General features: G+C 68.2%; 2 protein-coding genes across 8 annotated transcripts in view; both read right to left on the bottom strand.

The window, feature by feature from the left end:
- Positions 1-138: 138 nt before the first annotated feature.
- Positions 139-19,310, bottom strand: CAMK2B (calcium/calmodulin dependent protein kinase II beta). Of its 7 annotated transcripts, none has more exons than XM_064472850.1 (21): positions 19,165-19,310; positions 16,433-16,527; positions 14,029-14,088; positions 13,581-13,635; positions 13,405-13,470; positions 11,338-11,410; positions 10,953-11,055; positions 10,058-10,141; positions 9,493-9,587; positions 9,144-9,266; positions 8,959-9,042; positions 8,473-8,515; positions 7,884-7,958; positions 6,195-6,235; positions 6,047-6,118; positions 5,041-5,085; positions 4,659-4,707; positions 2,227-2,302; positions 2,059-2,153; positions 1,093-1,327; positions 139-1,003 (listed from the first exon to the last, which is right to left on the bottom strand). In XM_064472850.1, the coding sequence occupies exons 1-20, from the start codon at positions 19,227-19,229 to the stop codon at positions 1,095-1,097; spliced, it is 1,632 nt and encodes a 543-aa protein (XP_064328920.1). In that variant the 5' UTR covers positions 19,230-19,310; the 3' UTR covers positions 139-1,003; positions 1,093-1,094. The 7 variants fall into 7 exon arrangements, with proteins under 7 accessions (XP_064328920.1, XP_064328921.1, XP_064328924.1 ...); XM_064472851.1 differs by having other exon boundaries at positions 6,195-6,232; XM_064472854.1 differs by lacking the exon at positions 7,884-7,958.
- A 1,604-nt stretch (positions 19,311-20,914) lies between these two features.
- NUDCD3 (NudC domain containing 3) overlaps positions 20,915-23,229 on the bottom strand; it is a 33,292-nt gene continuing 30,977 nt past the window's right edge. The window contains exons 5-6 of the mRNA XM_064472748.1: positions 22,783-22,971; positions 20,915-22,153 (exon numbers count right to left, since the gene is read on the bottom strand). Of these exons, the coding sequence (XP_064328818.1) occupies positions 22,043-22,153; positions 22,783-22,971 (300 nt within the window). The 3' untranslated portion in view covers positions 20,915-22,042. The remainder of the gene's footprint in view (positions 22,154-22,782; positions 22,972-23,229) is intronic.

Here is a 23,229-nt window from a genome sequence, read left to right as displayed (position 1 = left end):
CGGAGCAGCCTGTGCCCCCTAAGAGACCCGTTCTCTTAGTCTAAAGTGCTTTCGATGCTGCGTCAGTGCTGGCTGGATCGCCCTGACCCCCCCCGCCCTGACCCCCGCCACCTGGGCGCAGCCCCCCAGCTGCCCCCCCAGCCCCGTTATGTGGCACCCACATCCCCCCAGCCCCGCCAGCACCCAGAGCTGGCACCCGGCCATCCGCCTGCCCGGGGAGGGGTGCCCAGGGTGCTGGGTGCCCAGGCTTTGTCACCGGGATGGGGACACAGCGGTGCCCGCTGGGGGGACCCTCCCAAAGGCACCCACCATGCCCCCTGCCCCTGCCCCCATGGGCACCGCTCCCAGGGAGCAGCACCAGACTTTGAGGGGGGGTGCGGGGGGGGTGCTAGGGCTGCTCCCCCCCCCCGCCCCCCCGCTTACCACCCGGCAGCACCCCATGGCCGGGGACCCCCGTGGGAATTCAAAAATAAAGAGCTCTCTCTATGTACAGGGATGGGAGGGGACGAGCGAAAGCAGAGTCCAAAGAACAACATCCACCACCAGCAACAGCAAAACGCCACAAGCACAGCCGGGGAGAGGGGGATCGGGGCCGCCCCCCCCCGCCAGCCGGGGACACCCACCCCCCAGGGTGGAGATGGGTGGGGGGGGTGTCTGGCCGCAGGGGCGTCCCCCTGCCTGTGGCCGAGCGGCTGGGTTGGTTTCTGGGCGCGTGTGTGTGTGGTTGGGTTGGGGTTTAGGGTTTGGGTTTTTTTATTCCCCCCCCCCTTTATTTTTTTTTGCCTTTTTTTTTTGGTTGTTGTTGTCGTTTTGGGCTTTTTTTTTTTCTTTTTTTTTGTCTTTTTGTTTTCTGCAAACACAGGCACTGGAGGGGGAGGAGCAGGGGCCGGGGCGGAGGGGGGACAGGCATGCGGACGCGTGCTTCGGGGCCGCAGCTCCGGCTGCCGGCTCGGCTCCCATCGCCGTCTCCGTCAGGCTGGAACCAGGACAGCCACCGCGAGCTCTGCGGGGATGGCATGCGGGGCGGGGGGAACCCCCTGTGAGCCAGAACCGGGGCCCCCCGGCCCCCCCCAACCCCAATCCTGCGCTCACCTTCACTGGAGCGGGGCGACGGGGGCCCCCGAGCCGTGGAAGTGGACGTTCTGCCACTTGCCGTCGCGGCGGTGCCAGACGCGGGTCTCCTCCGACTGGCTGGTGCGGGGCCGGCCCTGGGCGTCGATGTACTGGGTGAGGCGGATGTAGGCAATGCAGGCGGCGTCCTCCCCGATGACGTGCACGTGGGGGTTCAGGATGGTCGTGTGGATCGGCTTGTTGTTCTTGGAGAGCACTGCCGGGGGGGGGGGGGCGGCTGTCAGCAGCGGGGCACGGGCAGGGGCCGGGCAGGTGGATGGACAGGCAGGCATGGGGCTGGGCGGGCAGACAGGGATACAGGCAGGATGGACAGGCGGGCAGCTGGGGGATGCAGACAGCAGCCCAGCAGGATGGACAGACAGCTGGGACAGGGTGGGCAGGGAGGGACATGGGCTGGGAGGGGTGTATGGGCAGGCAGGGAGGGTGCAGGCAGGACGGACAAGCAGGCAGAGACGGGTGGATGGACATGCAGACAGGATGGACAGGCGCGCAGCGAGACCCAGATGAAGAGCGGGCAGGGCAGCGGGCAGCAGCCAGGCAGAGGATGGGCAGGGGACCAGGAAGGATAGGCAGGCGATGGGCAGGAGGGATGGCCAGAGGGACCAAGCAGGACACGGCTAGGGGCCAGGAGGGGGCTGGGAAGTTTGGACGGACAGACCGACAGGCAGAAAAGGGCAGGGGATGGCCGAGATTGCCTGGCAGGCAGGAGGGGGGCAGACAGGGCCAGGCACGGCCACCGGGCAGGGCCAGGCAGGGAGGGGCAGGATGGGCTGGGCAAGCAGGCAGGGAACCGGTGGGATGGAGGGGGGTGGGCAGGACAGGGAGAGGACGGGCAGGGCGGGGGCAGGGCATGGGCGTGGGCAGGGCGGGGCACGGGCAGGGTGGGGCACAGGTGGGGCAGGGCACGGGCGGGGCGCCAGCACTCACAGTTCTCAAAGTAGAAGCGGTGGAAGTCCATGCCCTCCACCAGGTTGCCCAGAGCCTCGGGCTCAAAGGAGGTGAGCCCCGGGTCGCAGATCTTCCTGCAAGGCAATGGGTGAGCCGTGGCCCCGCCCGGCCCCGCCCCGCCCGGCCACACCCACAGGCTGCACTCACGCGTAGGCCTCGAAGTCCCCGTTGTTGACAGCCTCGATGAGCTGCTCCGTGATCTTGATGATCTCCTGCTTGCGGGCTGGGGGGAGGATGGCCAGCGTCAGTGCCCACCCCGCCCCGCCCTGCCCCGCCCTGCCCCGCCCCAACCCCGCAGGGGTGGGGGGGACGATGGCGATAGTGGCGGGGGGAGGTGTGGGGCCGGTGGGGGGAGGGGAAGGGATGGACCCACGCCGTGGGGTGGGGGTGGGTGGGAATGTGGGGATGGACCCGGTGACACAGGGGATGGAGAAGGGGGGAGGGGGGCACAGGAACAGACAGACAGACTGTGGGGCAGATGTACAAGCCATGGGGACGGACAGACCATGGGGACAGGCACACGGACCGTGGGGATGGACAGACAGACAAACTGTGGGGCAGATGCACAAGCCATGGGGACGGACAGACCATGGGGACAGGCACACGGACTGTGGGGATGGACAGACAGACAAACTGTGGGGACAGATGCACAAGCCATGGGGACGGACAGACCATGGGGACAGGCACACGGACCATAGGGATGCACAGACAGACTGACCACAAGGACAGAGGGGCCATGGGGACAGACAGACACACCATGAAGTGAGCTGTACAGACCTATGGGGACAGGGATGGGCTATGGGGACAGACGCACGGACCATGGGGGCAGACAGACGGCCGGACCACGGACAGATGCAGGGCCCTCTGTGCGCCTCAGGCCCCCACGGCTCCGCCACACCAGTCTCGACATCCCCACGGCCCACCCAGGTGTCCCAGTACCCCTCCCAGCACATCCCAGTACTGCCCAGTGCCAGCTCAGCATGTCCCAGTGCTTCCCTGCTCATCCCAATGTTACCCCAGCACATCCCAGAATATCCCAGTGCATCCTAGTACACCCAGTTCCATACCAGTGTCCATCCCACTGTGGCTCGGTGCCATTTCAGTGCATCCCAGTACCATCCCCGTGTATTACAATAGATCCCAGTTTCATGCAGGTGAATCACAACACATCCCAGTGCCACCCCAGTGCATTCCAATATGCCCCAGTTCCATCCCAGTACAATCCTACTGCATCCCAGTGACACTCCAGTACATTCAAGTGCCATTCCAGTGCATTCCACTACATCCCAGTTACATCCTGGAGCATTCCAGTTCCATTCCTGCGCATCCCGATACACCCCAGCTTACACCAGTACATCTCGGGGCCATCCCAGTGCCTTTATTGCAACCCAGTGCCGCTCCAACCATTCCAGTTCACCCCAGTTCCATCCCAGTGTCATGCTGTTGAATTCCAGTGTGTCCCACCGCACACCAGTGCAATCCCAGTGTGTTCCAGTGCAGCCCCTCCATTATATCCCAGTTCCTCATTTCATCCCGATGCAACCCCAGTGCATCCCAGTGCCACCCTACTGCATCCCAGTGCCACTCCAGTGCATCCCAACACAACCCAGTTCCATCCCAGTATGTCCCAGTGCTATTCCAGAGCATTTCATTACACTCCAGTAATCTCAGTGCCACCCTGCTGTGTCCCAGTGCCAATCCAGTACATTCCAGTACAGCCTAGTCCTAGCCACTGCATCTCACTGACTTTCCAGTGCTTCTCCATTCCTCTTGGTACCATCCCACTGTGTCCCAGTGTCATCCCAGGGCATCCCAGTGCCATCCCAGTATATCCCAGTGCATCCCAGTGCTACCCCTGTGCATGTCAATGCATCCCAGTGCCATCCCAGTGCACCCTAATGCACATTGGTGCCATGCCAGAGCCATTCCAGAGCATCCCAGTGCCATCCCAGTGTGTCCCCATGCCATCGCAGTGCATCCCAATACATCCCAGTTCCATCCCAGTTCACTTCAGTGCATCCTAATGCCATTCCAGCGCATCCTAGTGTGTCCCCGTGCCAATAAATGCATCCCAATACATCCCAGTTCCATCCCAAGCCATCTTGGTGCCATCCCAGTGGAACCCAATGCCAACCCAATATGTCCTGTACCATTACACTGGCTCCCAGTCCATCCCGGTGCCATCCCAGAGCCATTCCAGTGCCATCCCAGTGCCTCCTAGTTCCATCCCAGTGCATCTCAATGCATCCCAATGCCATCCCATTCCATCCCAGTGCCACGTCTGTGCACCTGAATGCATCCTGGTGCCATCCCAGTGCATTCCCAGTGCATCCCAGCTCCATGCCAGTGCATTCCAGCACCCTCTGAGTGCATCCCAGCTCCATCCCAGTGCACTGCAGTGCATCCTGGTGCTATCCCAGCGCCCTCCCAGTGCATCCTGGTGCTATCCCAGCGCCATCCCAGCACCGTCCCAGTGTGTCCCAGCTCCATCCCAGTGCACCCCAATGCATCCTGGTGTTATCCCAGCGCCATCTCAGTGCATCCCAGCGCATTCCAGTGCCCTCCCACAGCCCCATCACCTTTCGTGTCCTCATCCTCGATGGTGGTGTTGGTGCTGTCGGACGACTCCTGCCAGCGGGACGGCAGCGGTGCGGGGGGAGAGACACAAACAGAGCGGGTCAGAATCCGGCCCGGCCAGGGACGGGGGCGGGGATGAGCCCGGCTGGGGCTCGGCAGGACCCCGGCGATGCCGGATGCCGCGGGAGGGGTGGGGGGGGGATCCCCCCGCCGTCGCCGCACCCCGTGCGCGATCCTCGTCCGCTCCAGCACCGCGTCAGCCCCCTCCCTGCCCTGCGCCATGGCTGATGCTGGGGGGAGGATGGAGGTGGAAAGCGGGGCCCCAAAGGACCCCGGGGGCTAACGAACGCGGGTGAGGCGAGAAGGGAAGAGAGGCAGCAATACCTTTATGCCGTCCGCGGGGTTATGAATTACGGTAGTTTGAGGCTCCTATGGGAGAAGGGAGAGAGACAGAGGCGGGGGGGGGGCGGGAGGAAGCGAGAGCCCAGGGGGGACAACGGGGGGGGGGGACGACGGAGCGAGCGGCACGCGGACGGGGGCGAAGAGAGACCCAGACCGGATTCGGGGAGGGGCAGAGGGGGGAGAGAAGCAGAGAGTCATTAGTCCAGCGAAAGCCAAATGGTTTAATTCACAGAAAGACAGCGGTGGGGTTGGGGGGCAAAGGGGGGAGAGAGCAGAGAGAGGGGGAGAGACGCAGCGGGACCCCGTGGATGGCCGAGGAGGAGCCGGCCGCGTCGTGGAGGGCAGCCCCGTGCCCGTATCCTGCACTCGCTGTGCTCGGGCATCCCTGTGCCCGCGTACTCACTGCGCCAGCTGGGGATCCCCGCGTCCGCATCCCACACGGGCTGGGCAGCCCCCTGCCCATGTCCTGCACCCTCTGTGCCGGCTGCGTCGCGCTGGCAGCCCCATGCCCGCATCCTGCACCCACCTTGTCGTCTGCACCGCCGGGGCATCCCCGCATCCCGCGGTGCCGGCCGGGCAGCCCCCGGCCCGCGTCCTGCGCTTACCTTATCGGCAGGGTCGTGGTGGGCAGCCCCAGCCCCGGGCCTGCACCCTGCACCCACCCTGCCGTCGGCATGACGGGGCGCCCCGTGGCCGTATCCAGCACCCGCCTCGCTGCGCCCATGGCACGGGACGCCACCTGCACCCACCTGGTCCGTATGGCAGGGGCACCCCTGCGCCCGTGTCCCGAGCCCCCGTCTCCATCCCCTTCCCCGCGACACCGTGTTCCCCCCCCCCATCCCCAGCGACATCAGGGACTGACGGACAGACAGACAGACAGCCGGCCGAGGCGGCGGGGGCGCATGGCAATGGATGGGATGGGCTGGCGGGATGGATCCGGCCGGGGTGGGATGCGGGGGGGGGGATGCTGGGGGCGGGGGGCACCTACCAGCGCAGCGGGTGGGAGCGTCCCCTTGGGGCTGGTGACGCCAGCGCTGCCTTTGGTGCTGTTGGTCTGAGGCTGGGGGGAGAGAGGGGGCACTCAGTGGCATGGGTTGGGGGTGGCCCCCCCCCCGCGCCCCCCCGCAGCCCCTCACCTTCACACCGTCCGCCTTCTTGTTCAGTAAGCTCTTAGCTGCTGCGGGGGGGGGGGGGGGGAAGAGCGTCAGCGGCTGTCCCCTCCCTTGGGGACAAGGGACACTGTGTGTGTCCCCAACCCTGACCCCTCCCTGGCCCCCCCACCCTGATGCCCCCCAGGTGTCGGCAACAGCCGCCACCCCAGTGTCGGGGGAGGGGAACACACTGGGAGGGGGGGTGTCCCCATCCTGGGGGGGTTCCCCATCCTGGGAGGGGTGTCCCCAACCTGGGAGGGGACACACATAAGCTGGGGGAGGTCCCCATCCTGGTGGCCCCCACAGGGGGGTGCAGGGCTGGCTTACCTTGGAGAAATGCAGAGAGGAAAGCGAGAGAGAGGGGGGGTGAGAGAGAAACGGAGAGGGAAAGGAGGAAAAAGGGAAAAAAACATAAAAAAAAAAAGAACATAAAAAAGATGAGTTGAGTCCGGGGGTGGGGGGGTGGCCCCCTGTGCCCCCCCGGTGTCACCCTGGAGGGGGACGAGGACGGGGCGAGGAGCTTCTGTCACTGCTATCAGGATCTCTGGCCAGTGGGGGGGGTGGGGACATGGAGGGGTGACACAAGTGGCCATGGCGGGGGGGTGTCACCTCAAGCATCTTCGTCGCTCCTCTGAGCTCGGGGACCCCCCCGCCGGCGGCACGGGGTGGCAGGGGCTGTGCGGTGACACATCGGTGACAGCAGGGTGGCACGGAGCATCACCCAATGGCGGGGGGGAAGGGGACACCCCTGCCCCCCCAGCGGACCCGTGTCCCCACAGGGGTCCCTGGTGGGGTGTCCCCAAGGGTCCTGGTCCCTCCTCCGAAAGCAGGCGGGCGCTGAGAGGTGGGGGTTTAAACCAGAGCCAAATTGGGGGGGGCCGGGGGGGATCCCCGGCGGGGGGGGCAGCTATAGCCCTTGGGAGGGGGGGGGCATGGTTTAAGACCCGCCAAGTGTTTCGCGGCGCCACGAACACCGGCTGCAGCTCTCGGGAAGCCGTGCAGGGGGGGCATGCGGGGGGGGGCACATGCTGGGGAGGGGGGAGGTGTGCGGGGGGGGACACACAGGGGGGGACACGGGGGGGGGACGACACGGGGCATGCAGCTGGTTTGCCCCCCTCCATGCGCCAGTGTGCCCCCCCTGTGTGTGGGGTGGGAGCAATGGGGGGGGCCACCCTAAAATTATCCCCCCCAGCTCCCCATTGCTGACCCAGGTGGGGATCCCCAGGGGTCCTCTGGGGGTGCCACCACAGTGTGTCCCCCTCCACCAGGGACCACCGGCCCGGAGGGGGGCACAAGCGCCCAAGCAGCCCACCCTGGGATGGGGACAGAGGGGAAGCACTGCGGGGGGGGGGTCAAGGGGCGGCACAAAGACCCCCTGGGGCCAGCCGAGGGGGTGACAGCGGGGGGGGACACAGTGGCATCTCTCAGTCCCCGTGGGGAGGGGGAGAGGCTGGGAAGGGGGTGCAGGGCTGGGGGCAATGCAGGGGGGCCATGCATGCGCTCCGATTTCCGAGGAGGGCACCCGAAACCCGTTGGGGGGGGGGAGTGGTGGGTGAGGAAGAGGATGGGGTGTAGGAGGGGGTACGAAGGATCTAGGGCGGGGGGGGGATGGGACACACAGAAACCAAGCGGGGCTGGGGAGGGGCCGGGGGGGCCCTTTGCGGACGCGTCTACCTTGTTCCACCAGCCCCAGGGGGGCCCCGGCGGCGGCCGCCGACATGGTTGGAGGAGCGGTGGTCTGTCTGCCCACTGCGGGCAGGAGACGGGCAGAAGAGAGAGAGAGAGGAGAGAAAGGGAGCAGAGCTCCTGTTAGGGGGGGTGGGGGCAGGCGGGGGGGAGGGGCTGCAGCCAGGACCCCCACCGTCCCACCCACCCCGCCCAACAAGTCTTGGGGTGCCCATCACCCCGGCCTCAGGCCTGGGAGTGGCTGGCGCTGCTCCATCGTTTTCCCCACCCCGCCCCGGTCCCCCCCACCAGCCACCGGAGTGGGGGGGGGGGGGGCACGGTGACCGGGCACTACCTGCTGCTGTGTGCGTGGGGCGGGGGGGGGGCCGGGTCCTGCCCCCCCCCTTGGCTAACACACACCCCCGTCCTCGCCGACAGGGAAAAAATTGGGGGGGTGGGGGGGGGTGAGGGTGTGGAGGGGAGAAAGAGAGAAAGACAGTGACAGAGAGAGGGGGGAGGGGGGCACCAGCCTCGGCGGGGGCTGCGGGCTGGGGGCTGTGGCCCCCGGCCCCCCCGGGCAACGGGAGCCCCCCCTTACCTGAGAAGTTCCTGGTGGCCAACATGGTGGTGAGGATGGCGCCCTGCAAGGGAGGGAGGGCGCAGGATCAGGCCCTGGGGATGGGGGGAGGCAGGATGGGGCCCGTGGGGTGCAGCGATGTGATGGGGGTGCAGGATGGGGCCCGTGGGGCGTGGCGATGCGGTGCGGGGTGCAGGATGGGGCCATGGCACAGTGGGATGTGCCGGGCAGGGGCAGGATTGGTCCCTGCTGCGCTGGGGACCGCGGGGGTGGGACTGGGGCCCGTGGCAGAGCACCGGGCACGGCGAGGCTGGGACCGTGGGGTGGCTGGGACAGGACCGCGCTGCACCAGGTGCTGCCACGATGCGGCCATACTGCACCGGGCACAGGCAGGGTGGGACTGTGCCCCACGGGAGGGCCGCGGGGCGGGGCGGGGCGGGGCGGTGGCAGGTGGGGAAGCACCGGGCACGGCCAGGGCCGGATCCAGCCCGCGCTCCTCGGTCTCACCTTGAGCTTCCTCCGGGCGTTGAACTTTTTCAGACACTCTACCGTCTCCTGCCTGTGCATCATGGAGGCCACGGTGGAGCGTTGCTGTGGGGGACAGGGGGGTCAGCGCCAGGCGCCGGTGGCCACCAGGCTGGGGGGGACACACATAAACCGGGAGGGGGGGGGGGGGCACGGACAGCACTTACGCAGACCCACGGGTGCTTGAGGGCTTCGTGGGCTGTGATGCGCTTGGCGGGGTTGATGGTCAGCATCTGGTTGATGAGGTTTTTCGCTTCGGGGGTGACCGTGTCCCACTCGGGTGAAGGGAACTGCGGGGTGGCGACGTGGTGGGGTGATGGCTGTGCCCCACTGCACCTGCGGCCCTGCGTCCCTCCCCCTCCCCATGTGTCCCCAACCAGTCACCGGAGGCGTGGCCCAAAGCCCTCCCCCAGGCTCTCCCTGGTGGTGATTAGCTGTAGTGTCCCTCAGTAGGTTCCAGGGTTAACAAGCCAGCTGGCTGCAGCGCGGAGGGGGTGCCTGGCACCAGTGACTTACGTCGTAGGCACCGGCCTTGATCTGTTGGTAGAGTTTGTGCTGGTCCTCGTCCCAGAACGGCGGGTAGCCCACCAGCAAGATGTACAGAATGACACCTGGGTGAGGGAAAGGGGGGTCAGGGCCGGGGGGGATGGGGCCCCCCAGCCTCCCCGTGGCTCCCTCCCGCCCTGCCCCAGGGAATTGGTGGCCCCAGGATGGCCTGTCTCCATGCCAGCCTCCAGGGTCCCACCAGGACGGCACCATCACCAATGGCAGCACCCACCCACCCACCTGGGAGAGCACGGCATGGCTGGGGCACATGGCACGGGGTGGGCACAGCGTGGGGACTGGTGGGACCGGGATGGGGACAGGGTGGAGCAAAGGATGAGGAATGGGATAGGGCTGGGGCAGGAACTGGGATGGGACCAGCATAGAACTTGGATAGGGTACAGGATGAGACTGGGGTGGGAGTGGGATGGGACGAGGATGGAGCCAGGAAGGGACCCGGAAGGGCCTTAGGATGGAACCAGGACTGAGATAAGGATGGGAGGGGGCCGGGATCGGGCCGGGATCCGCAGGCTCTTACCGCACGCCCAGATGTCCACAGGTTTGCCGTAGGCCTCTTTGCGCAGGACTTCGGGGGAGAGGTAGCCAGGCGTGCCTGCGAAGCCTGGGACGGAGACGGGCAGGAGCTGAGCCGCAGTGGCGGGGATGGGGACGGGGTAGGACGGGGGCGGGCACGGGGCTGGGGCACGGGCGTGGGGCAGGGATGTGCTGGGCACGGGGTAGGGACGCAGCGGGCACGGGGAGACGCAGCGGGCACGGGGGGATTTGGTGGGCACGGCATGGGGACAAGGTGGGCACGGGACCGGGACAGGGTGGGCAGGCTGCCTTGGGCATGGGGCACAGACATGGTGGGTATGGCACGGGACATGGTGGGCTCAGGGATACAGTGGGCACTGGGACGGGACGCGGTGGGCACGGGGACGTGGCGGGCACGGGGACACGGTGGGCACGGGGATGGGGATGCTTTGGGCATGGGGATACGGCGGGCACGGGGACCGGGGAGGTGGTGGGCACTGGGACGGGACGCGGTGGGCACGGGGACGTGGCGGGCACGGGGACACGGTGGGCACGGGGATGGGGATGCTTTGGGCATGGGGATACGGTGGGCACGGGGACCGGGAGGTGGTGGGCACTGGGACGGGACGCGGTGGGCACGGGGACGTGGCGGGCACGGGGACACGGTGGGCACGGGGATGGGGACGCTTTGGGCATGGGGACGCTTTGGGCATGGGGATACGGTGGGCACGGGGACCGGGAGGTGGTGGGCACTGGGACGCGGACGCGGTGGGCACGGGGACACGGTGGGCACGGGGATGGGGATGCTTTGGGCATGGGGATACGGCGGGCACGGGGACCGGGGAGGTGGTGGGCACTGGGACGGGACGCGGTGGGCACGGGGATGCGGTGGCACTCACCAAACCAGGCCTGCTGATCCCCTTGCACCTCGATGGCGAGGCCAAAGTCGGCCAGCTTCACCGCTGCCCCTTTGCACTTGCTGGCCAGGAGCAGGTTCTCCGGCTGCGGCGGGCGGCACCGGGGGCGGTGGGAGGAGGGCAGCGCAGGGCACGGGGGGGAAGCAGAGGGTGCTCTGCAGCCCTCAGGCGAGCCTCTGCCAGCCCCGTGCCACAGGCAGCTCCGCGGCTGCCCCGTGCCAAGGGCCCGGGGGTGCGTCACCCTGTGCCCCACCACCACCCCGTGTCCCACCCAGCATCACCCCGTCTCCCTCCCAGGCCCTGGAAGGGGAGAGAACCACCCTGTGCGGAGGGACGGACAGACAGACGGCGGGGGGGTGTCACTCACCTTGAGGTCCCTGTGGACAACCCCCATTTGGTGACAGTGGAGGACGGCCTCCAGGATCTGCTGGATGCAGTGGCTGCATGCAAATTTGGGGGGGGGTGTCAGGGATATGCTGCCCCCCTCCCCCGCTGCCACCACCTCCCGAACCCCCCCTGCCTGGGGGGGGGCACCTGGGACCTGCGCCCCCACCAAAACCGGCCCCCTGTGCCGCTGCTGGCACCCCGCTGTGCCCTGGGGGGGCCCTACAGAAACAGTCATCTCATACTGGGGGGGGTGCTGAGCTTGGCACCCCCCCGTACCCCTGCCTGGGGGGGGGGTCACCCCTGCAGGGGGTCACTGTCTGGGGGGTCACCCCTCGGTGCCTGTCAGGGGGTGCTCCCATTTTGGCACGGAGCCATGGGGGTCACCCTAATGGTGCTGCTGTGCCCCCCACCACCACGGGGACGCCCCACCCCCCCAAGCCCTGCTGCCGCCCAGACACCGGGGTCCCCCAGACAGGACTCACGGCGGGGGACGGGACGGGACGGGGGTGTGTGGGGAGGGCAGATGGAGACGAGACACGAAAGAAAGAGGGAAGGAGCGGGGGGATGAGAGGCTGAAATGGGGGTGAAGGGGGGGCCCCCGCCTGGCTGGGGGTGCTGGGGCATGGGCTGGGCAACCTCCCTGCGGGGGGGCGCAAAAAAAGGTGGGGGGGGGGGAGAAAAAGGAGGGAGGAGAGAGCCCCAAAGTGGGGTCCCAGCGAGGGGAGCGGGGGGCCGGGAAGCGGGAAGCTCCGGCGGGCAGGGGCAGCGCAGGGGGCACGGCCCCCCCCCCCGTTATACTGACCTGCGGCTCCCTCTGCACAGGGGCAAAGTGATGGGTGGGAGAAACGCGTGCTAATAGCTCATGGACACAGTGACTGCAAAACAAAACGGGGGGCGGGGGCGGGGGGTGGGACAGGGGCAGGGTGGGGTAAGGAGGGGTGGGACAGGGGCAGGATGGGGGTCAGGTTGGGGGTGAGGAGGCAGGAGTGGGGGGCGGGATGGGGGGCAGGTTGGGGGTGAGGAGGCGGGAGTGGGGGCAGGATGGGGGGCAGGTTGGGGGTGAGGAGGCAGGAGTGGGGGCGGGATGGGGGGCAGGTTGGGGGTGAGGAGGCAGGAGTGGGGGGCGGGATGGGGGGCAGGTTGGGGGTGAGGAGGCGGGAGTGGGGGCGGGATGGGGGGCAGGTTGGGGGTGAGGAGGCAGGAGTGGGGGCGGGATGGGGGGCAGGTTGGGGGTGAGGAGGCAGGAGTGGGAGGCAGGATGGGGGGGCAGGTTGGGGGTGAGGGGGTGGGAGTGAGTGCCGGGATGGGGGGGCAGGTTGGGGGTCAGAGAGGGGTGAGAATGGAGAGGAATGGGATGGGAGTGGGGGGCAGGATGGGGGACAGGGGTGGAGCGGCAGGGGAGGGGGATGGGGGGGTCCAGGGGCAGGTTGGGGGGGGGACAGGAGGCAAAACACAGGAAAAAGGGGGTGCCGGGGGGGGCAGCGAGCAGAGGGGCAGTGGTGGGACAGACAGACACACGACGGACACACGGACACGCACAGAGCCCGAGCGACGCGTGATGGGAGACAGGGAGGGACGGGGATGGGGGCAGGTTGGGGACAGACGGGGGGGGGGCACGGGGTGGGGGGACGGGGAGAGGTGGAGATGGGGGGAACGAGAGAGGGGGAGAAACAATGTTGTGAAAGCCCAGAGACCACGGGGACGGGCACACGGCAGGCACACAGGGCGTTGGGGGCTCGGTACCGGCACAGGGGGGCCCTGGGGGCCCCCCACCTGCCACCAGCCCCCCCCCAGCACATGTCATAACAGCACCAGGCCTCAGCGGCGGGGGGGAGCATGGGGTGGGATGTGGGGGGGTGCCTGGCAGCAGGATGGAGCCAGTGGGGGGGCTATAATAATGGGGGGGCACCCCCCCCACCCAGTGGGTGTCCCCCGCCTGCCTTGCTGGAGCTGCCCCATCCCTGCAGCCCCCAGGGGAGGGCACTGGGGGCCTGGGGGTACCCAGGGGGGTTTAGGGGGGGGAGTGTGGGGGGGCACGGGGACTCACCTGGCATCAGCTTCGCTGTAGTACTCCCGTGCCACGATGTCCTCAAAGAGCTCGCCGCCGGTCACCCTGCAATGCAGCCGGGGCACCCCGTCACCCCGGGACCCCGTGTCGCCCCGGCGTCTGGGCACCCCCAATCCCCCCCGTGACCCCCCGATACCCCCCCCAGCCACACTCACAGGTCGAAGACGAGGTAATGGAAACCCTCCTCCGAGATGCTGTCGTGGAGCCGCACTGCGGGGACAGGATGGGGACGGGGACGGGCTCAGCCGCGGCCCCGTGAGCCCACAGCCCCCCCGGGCAGCTGCCACGCATGGCACATGCATGTCTTTGTCACACGTAGCCCTCACACCTGCACCCAGCGTGTCCCCGGGGGGGGGACGACCCGGCAGGACCCCAGGGGTGGGACCCTCTTGTCACCAGGGTGGCACCCAGCACGTCCCAGGGGGCCCCCAGCAGGACCCCAGGGGGGGGCCCAGCATGTCCCAGTGGTGACACTCAGCAGGACCCTGCATATTCCCAGGGTGGCACACCCCCACGGTGGCACCCAGCAGGACCCCACGGCTGGGACCCCCCGCCATGTCCCCAGGTGGGCACCCTGCGCACCCCCACGGCGGCCCCACTCACCGATGTTGGAGTGCTTCAGCAGCCGGCAGATACGGGCCTCCCGCTCCAGCTTCTGGTGGTCTGGGGACACAGGGCTCAGCCAGGGCACTCGCCCCACGCGTGTCCCCACACACCCCCCCGGCCCCCCCGCCGGCCCCACCCCTCGGCCCCATCCCGGGCAGCCCGCAGGTGCCCACGTGTGAGTGCACGTGGCTCTGTGGGTAGGTGTGCGGGGGGGTGTGTGTGTGTGTGTGCATGCACACATCGGGGGGTGCACGGGGGGTGCGCACGTCAGGGGGTGCGTGCTGGTGTGCGTGTGTGGGGACTGTGCACGCGTGTACCGGTGTGCGTGGGCGTGTGCCTGTGGGCGTGCGCACGTGTGCGTTGGGGTGTCTGGGTATGCACCCGTGCGGGTGTGCGAGCCTGGGCAGGTGTGCACACACGTGTGTGGGTTGTGCAGTTGTGTGTGTTTATGCAGCTGTGCATGTGTGCACGGATGTACATCTGCGCGGTGTTGTGTGTGTGTGTGTGTGTGGACGTGGTTGTGGGTGTGCAAGCACACGTGGCTGTACCTGTGTGTGGTTGTGCACATGTGTGAGTGTGCACCTGCGTGTGGCTGTGCACGCGTGGGCGTACGTGTGGTTGTCGTGTATGTGGGGTGTGGTACGTGTGCCTGTAGGTGTGCACGCCTGTGCAGGTGTGCCGCATGTGGCTGTACCCATGTGTCTGGCTGTACCTGTGCACACGGGTGTACTCCTGTGCACAGCTGTACCTGTGTGTGTGAGCACATGTGCATGCAGCTGTACATCCACGTGGTTGTACCCATGTGCGTGGCCGTACCTGCGTGTGTGGCTGTACTTCTCTGTGTGGCTGTACGTGTGTGCACACCCATGTTTGCCACCGTGTAAGCGTGCGGCTGTACCTGTGTATGCCTGTGTGCCAGGGTGCGCGGCTGTCCCTGTGCGTGGCAGTACCTGTGTGCAGCCACGTTTGCCCCTGTACAAGCGTGCGGCTGTCCCTGTGCATGGTTGTGCCTGCGTATACACGTGCACCGGGGGTGCAGCTGTACCTGTGTGCGGCTGCCCCCAGCCCTGCTGTACCACGCTGCTGCCGGGGGGGGTGGCTCCGGGGGCCGGGGGGGCCGGGCAGGGACAGGCAGGGCGAGTATAACCCCGGCTGTGCGCGGGGAAGGGCTGTGCTGGGCGGGGAGGGCACACGGACACGGGCGTGCACCTGCTCACACACCCCTGCACACGCGTGTGTGTACGCACACGTGCATAGCCATGATCACACACAGCTCACATGCAGTACACGCCCCCGCCTGCACACACATGTGCGCGCACACCCATGCACGGCCTGCACAGACACGATGTGCACACGTGTGGGTGCACACCGTACTCACACACAGCGAACACACGCTGCTCACACCTGTGCACACACGCGGCCAAGGTACACACACGTGTGTAGACACACAGGCTACACCCCCACGCACTCAGTACAACCGTACTCTGCCTGCCCACAGGTGTGCACACCCCCACGCCTACACCCGCGCACGCTGTGCACACACACGCCCCACACCTGCACACACCCCAGGCACACCCTGCTCGAGTGTGTGCGCACACAGAGCGCGCACACAGGCGCTGCTGAGGTGTGCGCACACCTGTGACACAGGACGCACCCACGCCCTGCTCACCCGTGCGCGCACACATCGCCCCATGCACGCAGCGCACACACCTGTGCGCACACACCCCACCGACGTGTGCGCACACCCACGCTCACACACGCTTCCTGCTCACACCCGTGTGCTCACACCCCTGCACACCGAGCACACACCCCTGTGCTCGCACACGCTCGTGCACCTCCCCACTGCTCACGTGTGCACACGTGCACACCCATGAACACACGTGTGTGTGCGCACACACCCATGAACGCACACACGCACACATCTATGAGCACACACAGAGCTCGCACCGGTGCAAGCACGCGTGCCCGTGCACACACACGCACGGCCACCTGTCCACACACACCCCCCGACGCACACACCCGTGCGTGCACACCCCTGACCTGTGCACGCACACGTGTGCACACGCAGCCTGCTCACACGAGCGCACACCCCGCAGGGGACACCACGGGTGCTGCAGGGCCCCAGGGGATGCTGTGGGGCACCGAGGGGCAGCCCGGAGCTGGGGGGGGGGGGGCGTGGCCAGCCGGACCCCACGGGGCAGCGAGAGGGGTGGGGGATGGGAAGGGCCGGATCCAGCCCCCACGGAGCACCCCGCACCCCCAGCTGGCACCCTCTGCCACGAGCACCGCGGGTGTTGCGGGTGCCGTGGGCGTCACCATGGGCACCGGGGAGACCGTGCTGGGGGTGGTCCCAGGGGCACCCACCCCACAGGTGCCGGGGGGTGTCACGGGGATGTCCTACCTCTGGCGGAGAGCTTTTTGGTGTTGATGATCTTGGCGGCGTACTCATGGCCGGTGCAGAGCTTGACGCAGCGCCGGACCACCGAGAAAGCCCCCCTGGGGAGGGGAAGAGGCTCAGCGCCCCCCGCCTGCCTCAGCCCCCCCCCCCGAAGCAGGCACAGGTGGGCTCCCACCTGTGACTCAGCACCCCATGGCCGGGGGCTGCGCCGGCCGTGACTCAGCACCCAGGGGGTGAACCCCGACACCGGGTGGGGGGCCCCGACGCTGCTCGGCCCCACCCCAGGCACACCGGGGACCTGCAGATGGGGGGTGCTGGGGGGTACCGGGATGGTGGGGGGCTCAGTAGGGCAGGCGCCTGGCGGAGCCCGGGGACCGACATCATGGAGGGGGTCGAGGGAAGGCTCGGCACTGGCAGCCCGTTGCCATGGGGACGGTGGGTGGCCCGGATGGCGGCGGTGGCCATGGTGGTGGTGATGGCGGTGGTGGTGGCGGTGTTGGTGGCGATGGTGATGGCGATGGTGATGGCGGTGGTGGCAGCGGGCACAGGGCACGGCTGCGGGCACGGCGGGGCACGGGGAGCCCGCGCCCCTGGGGACAGGGTCGGGGATGGGGACAGCGCGGTTGCGCCCACGCTGGGCACGGCACCCACTCGCCAGCAGCCCCTCCAAGTGCCACCCCCGCCTGTCCCCTCCCAGGACCAACGACCCTGCCTGTGCCCTCCCCACCGGGGTCCCCAGGGCAGCACCCACTCCTGGGGGGGGTCGGCGTCGGGGTGGGGGGCACAGAGGGGACCCTTGCAGGGCACGGCTCCCTGAGCTGGGACACGGCAGAGGCCGGCAGCACCCCGGCCCTGCTGAGGGTCCCGCGGGGGAAACGTGGGCCCCGGGAGGCTGGGGGCCAGGCCAGCCCCTGCCACTGCGCCGGGTCCCCACGTCCTGGGACACCGAGGGCCCCGCGCTGGCCGGGACGGCGGGGACCCTGCCACCGCCGGAGGACGAGGGGGAGCTCCCCGGGGCCTGGCAGCCCCCCATCCCCTCCCCACGCGGCCCCGGGGACAGGGGAGACGGTGGGCGCCAGCTCCTGCGGGAGGGACGACAGCCATGGAGCCCCCCCGTGCCTCACTTTCCCCACCGGTGGGGGGGGGCAGATGTCCCCAACGATCCCGGCGTGGGCGGGGGGGGACACGCGCGGTGGCTGACATGGCGGGGGGGGGGGGGGGGAAGACACCACGTTGCCATGGCAACCAGGACGAGCTGGATTTTGGGGAGAGCGAGGGAATAGCCCCCGATGGCACCATGTGTGTCCCCCCCTACCCCCAAAGGGACTACAGCTATCCCTGCAAAATGTCCCCCTGCTAATGGGGGCCCTCCCGGTGTCCCCCCCTACCAAAGAAGTCTGCCCCCCTGCCCCCCCCCCCAAGTTTTACCTCCCCCCAACCCTGCACACCGGTCGGGGGGATCTGCCCCCGCCATGGTCTTCAGGGCAAATGAGCCACCCCAAAACAAGCTCTTCCTCAGCTCCCCCCAACACCCACCCCGAGGGGGGTGTTGATGGATGCTTGGGGGTGCCTGGGGGGGTGGAAGGACCCGTGGGGGATAGGGGGGATCTGGGGGTCTCTAAGGTCTGGGGGGGCGGGAGCAGAAGGGCTGACATCTATAAGGACCAACCTGGGGGGGAGAGGGGGAGGGGGTAGCTGATTTTGGGAGTTATATAAGGCCCAAAGGGGTCTAACGGGGGCTGGAGGATGAGAGGGGTCTATAAGGACTAAAGGGGAGATATGGATGAGGGGTCTATAGACATGGGGGAGGGGCCTGGAGAGATTGGGGGGCCTGTAGGATGGGGGGCGTCTAAAAGGAGCCAGTGCCTATAAGGGCTCAAGGACGGTCTGGAGGATGAGGGATGTCTATAGGGACCGGGGGGCTATGAGGGCTCGGGGAGGTGTGTCTCTCAGGACTGGGGGGGGGTCTGAAAGGACCGGTGTGGCTATAAGGGCTGGGGGGGGGGGTATCGGTGAGGGCTTTGGGGAGGTCTGGAGGGATGGGGGTCTATAAGGACCAGGGCGGCTATAAGGACCAGGGGATCTGGAGATGTAAGGGTTCTGTGAGGATGGGGGGGTCTATAAGGGCTGGGGGGGTCCGTAGGAGCCAGGGGTGGGATGGGGAATGCTGGGGGATCTATGAGGACTGGGGGGTCAGGAGAGATGGGGAGGCTTAATAAGGATGGGGGGTCCGTAGGGTCAAGGGCAGCTGTAAGGACTGAGGGGGGTCTATAGGGATGGGTGATGGGGGACTGGGGGGGCTTTGGAGGGGTCTGGGTTGACCGGGGCATAGCTAAGGACTGGGGGGGGGGGGGGGGGGTCAGGAGAGATTGGGGGAGGTCCTGTAAGGATGGGTGGAGGTCCCTGCGGCCGGAGCTGGGGGGGGGACGCTGGGGGCAAGGGGGGCAGGTACCGGACCGGGGGAGGGAGCAAGGCCAGTACGGGGGGGAGGGCAGTACCGCGCGGGGGGGGGCCGGCGGGGGGGGGGGCTGGGCAGGGCCGGTCCCGAGGGGGGGGGGGGCGCGGTTGGGGGGGATGGGGGGGGCCCCAAAGGGAGGGGGGGGGGGGATGCGTCACGTCTGCAGCGAGCGGCGGCCAGAACCCCGGGCAGCGCCCCCCGCCCCCCGCGCTCCGCCCGCGGCCGGGCCGGGGCCGGGGCCGCGCCCGGGGCCGGGCCCGGTACCGGCGGCCCTTACTTGCCGATCTCCTCGTAGAGCTGGTACTCATCGGTGAAGCGGGTGCAGGGCACGGTGGTGGCCATGCTGCCGCCGCGCCGCGCCGCAATGAGCCGCCCCGGCACCGGCTCCGCTCCGGCTCCGGCTCCGCCTGGCGCGGGGGGGCGGGAGGAGGCGCTGCCGGGCCGGGGGAGGCACCGGCCGGGGGAGGCACCAGCCCGGGACAGCCCCCGCCGCCCCCTCCCCCCGCCCCCCCGCCTGGGATCCCCCCTCCCCCTCCCGGGGCACCCCCCGCCTCGGACCTGCCCCCGCGCCGGGGACCCCTCCCCCCCCCCCCACGCCCGCCGGTCCCCATCCGCACCCCCCCGCCTCGGGGTTGGACCCCCCAGGGCCCCATGACCAACCCCGCCCCCGGACCCCTTTATCACAAATCCCCCCCACAGTTTGGGGGGGACCCACATCCACCCCCGCAAAAAGCCCCATATCCGGATTCCCGCCTCCCAATATCCCCGCATCCAGACCCCCTCCCACGGACCCCACATCCCGCCCCACAAATGACCCCAAATCCAGACACCCCCCCGCCCTGAGGACCCCCTCCACCTCCCCAACAGGCCGCCATATGCCGACCCCCTCCCCGGGATCCCCCCGCCCCCCAATATTGCCATATCCAGACCCCTCCCAGGGGTCTTGCATTCCCCCTAAAGGACCCCAAATCCACCCCCCCGATCCCCCCCCAAAAGACCCCAATATCCAGACACCCCTCCCCAAGGACCCCGCATCCACCCCCTTCACCATCCCCCTGCATCTCACCACACACACCCCTGGGGAGACCCCCCCCCGTGCCCCCCCAACACCAAGCCCCCCCCCCAATGTTACCCCAAACAACCCCTCCAGACTCCAACCCCCTCCTAAGCAGAACACGCGGGAGGGCTCGGGGGGAGGGCAAAAATCTGCCCCCCCCCCCAAGGGCACCTTGAAGCCCCCCAATGCCAGAGACATGCTGGGGGGACAGTTTTTTTTGGGGGGGGACACACACCCACCCTCCCAGAGGCCACCCTGGAGGCCACCAGCAGCCAGGGCCTGGCTGGGGGTCCGGGACAGTGGGGGGTCCTTGCCCCCCGCCGCGGGCACACGTCACCCGTGGGTGCCGGGGGGCGCGGGCAGGCGGGTGCCCACCCCGGGGCGAGCGCGGGTGGGCGGCTGGCGGCTGGCGCTGCCGTTGCCATGGGGACCGTGGGCGGCCGGGGGGTGCTGCGCCGAGCCCGGTTATATTTGTGCATCGCCACCGAGAAATCTCAGCGCCCGGCGCGGGGGAGAAGGGGGGGACGGGGACAGCGGGGCGGGGAGCGGTGGTGAGAGACCCCGAGGTCGGCACCCCCAAAGCCACCGGGGACCTGGCACCCACCCAAACAAATCCAGCCCCCGCTCCCCCCCGGGATCCCATAGCCACCCACCAGGGGCCCTCAAATCCCTGCCCCATCCAGGGATCCCATATCCACCCCCCAAAAGGACCCCCAAAATCCAGCCTGTCCAGGGATTCCACATCCACCCCCCAAGGACCCCCAAAATCCACCCCCCAAAAGGACACGCAATCCAGCCCCCGCCACCCCGCTGGTGGGTGCACGGCGGGGGGAAGGACACGGTGGACACCTGCTGACATCTCCAGTGTCCCCCTGGGGTGACCCCCCCCTTTAAGCGGGTGGTGTCAGGGGGGCTGGGGCACACGTGTCCCTCCCCAGCGGTGACCCCGAATCACTCGCAGACCCCGTGCTCCAGAAACATCTTTATTGCAAACCAAGGTGAAGGGAGGATAGTTGGTGGGGGCAAGGTGATGGCCGGGGACCCCCAGCCCATGCGACCCAGGGTTGGGGGTCGGGGAGAAGCTGCAAGAGCCAGGCTGGGCCTGGGGCGGGCCCAGGGCTCCCACGTGCCCCCCCCCCGGACACCAAAGTGTCATGCCAGGGAAGCCCAGAGGTTTTGGGGGCTACTGCCCACTGGTACTGGGGGGCTGTTGGCCACAAGGGCTGGGCCCCTAACCAGCTGCCAGGGACCCCCGAGTGCAGCCTGGACCCGCCCCGCCCCACCAGGGTGCTGTGAGTGACCCCCCCGCTGCTCCCTGCTGAGCCCCCACGGAAGCGGGGAGCAAACCCTGGGGGCCGGCGGAGCTCTCTGCCCACCACCAAGGGGGCCGCCCACACCTGTGCACCCTGGGCCCCCTCCGGCAATGGGCTGAAGGGGGGTCAACCCAGGAGAAGCCCACCCCCACCTTCCCCGTGCTGGATGGGGCCCTCTGGCCGGGTGGGGGGCAGGGGCGGTGCAGCACCCATGGGAGACCCCAGAGCAGGGCCCGGCGAGGGGGGCAGCAGGCAGGCAGGGCAGTGGGCAGGGTGCGGGCAGGGGCAGGGTCTCTCTCCCCAACACGTGCCCCCCGCCATTCCCGCTGCCTGCACCCAAGCTGTGGGGAGCACAGCGCCACCTGCGAGGGGCGAAGCTGCCCTGTGCCAGGGCAGGGGCGGGGGGGGAGGGATCTGCACCCCCAGAAGCCCCAAAAGAAGCATCTTCAACCACCAGAAATAATAATTATGTCACCGAACAAGCTCCGACTATTCCTGAAAAACAACAGAGCCGTCGCCAGTGCGAGGCGAGGAGAGGAGAAGGGTCCCAGCCGCTCGGGTTGCCTTGGTGACGGGACGTAAATCTGCATTCGCCAGGTTTCCCCGCACACACATCAAACCCCCAAGCCCGACGCGGGGTGGCGAAGGCAGTGGAAGGGCACTGGCAGCATGTATCATCGGCGAGCGGGTTACGGGTGCCGGTGTTGGGTGCGAGGGTCCCGGCTGGGGCGTCCGGGTGGGTTTCTCCTCTCCCCGCTTCGTTTCTAGGCTGTTTTTCGCCACCATCAAAACTGCACAGCGCCAGGGGATATGTTGAACATGGAGGGGTCGAACTTCTGGCCGCGGAAGGGAGAGCCCTCGGTGTCCCAGCCCTTCTTCAGCATCTCGTGCACCTTCTGCGAAGAGGCCGCAGGCTCCCATCAGGCCGGGGCTGACCCCACATCTTGGCCCGCGCCCCCCACCCCAGCCGAAGGTGCAGGCTTACCCCGTGGGTGTCAGGGCTGCGTGGCCACCCCATGCATCAAAAGGGGTTTTGGGGCTCAGCGACAGCACCCCTCTGCCCTGGGTGCAAGCACCTCCCTGCTTCGCCCACCCTCCCTTCGTCTGCCCAGGAAAGGGCAGCTGGCCCATGGGGCCGGGAGGGAGCGATGGGCAGCGAAGGGCAGCTCCTCGGTCGGGCTGAACCCAGACCCGCATGGGTTCACCCCAGAGCAGAGGCAGCAGGGAGTCAGCCGGGCCAGCTCCAGATTGGGGTGTGTCGCCAGTGCAGGGGGGTCTGGGCTCACAGATGTTTGCAAAGTGCCGGGAAGGGGAAGATGGGAGCGTGCAGGTAAAAGACAGGGACTCGCAGAACCTCACACCCCCAAAATGGGGGGACGTTGCGCAAGGAGGAGCTCTGAGGTGGAGCAGAGCTGCGGAGCTGCCCCACGCCGCACCCTTTGACCGGAGATGGGACCAACGGAGGAGCTGGAGGGCATGTGGCAGGGCAGGACTGGGCTGGCGGCACGGGGCAGCCGGCACCTACCAGCTCGTGGCTCTGGGGCTTGCCCTGCAGCTTCTGGTGGTAGTCGAAGGTGAGGCGGTCGAGCACAGCGTGCTCTTCCTCATCCACCGTGGCCATGGAGCGCTCCTTGTTGATCTTGTCGATGTCGATCTGCTCCTCGCCCTCCAGGATGGCGTTCCACCAGTACTCATCCCCTTTGTTCAAGCTGATCTGGGGACAAAGTGTGGGTCAGAGGAGAGCAGGGAGAGGCGCCCCCATCCTGCCCCTGGGGTGTGTTGTCCCCCGCCCGCCCCACACCTCCGTGGCAGCGATGCTGTGAGCTCGGACGTGCCCCTGCATCACTCCGCAGCGCGGCTTGGGCTTGCCCATGAGCAGAGGTCCTGCTGACCACTGATCAAGCCCCAGGTCCCCCCCACAGCTGGCAGAGGGGGAGGAAGGCTTGTCCCTCCCTCCCTCAGCAATCCAAGG

The sequence above is a fragment of the Phalacrocorax carbo genome, chromosome 24, assembly GCF_963921805.1.
Source record: "Phalacrocorax carbo chromosome 24, bPhaCar2.1, whole genome shotgun sequence".
NCBI lineage: Eukaryota > Metazoa > Chordata > Aves > Suliformes > Phalacrocoracidae > Phalacrocorax > Phalacrocorax carbo.
This window is presented reverse-complemented; position numbering and strand designations above follow the sequence as displayed.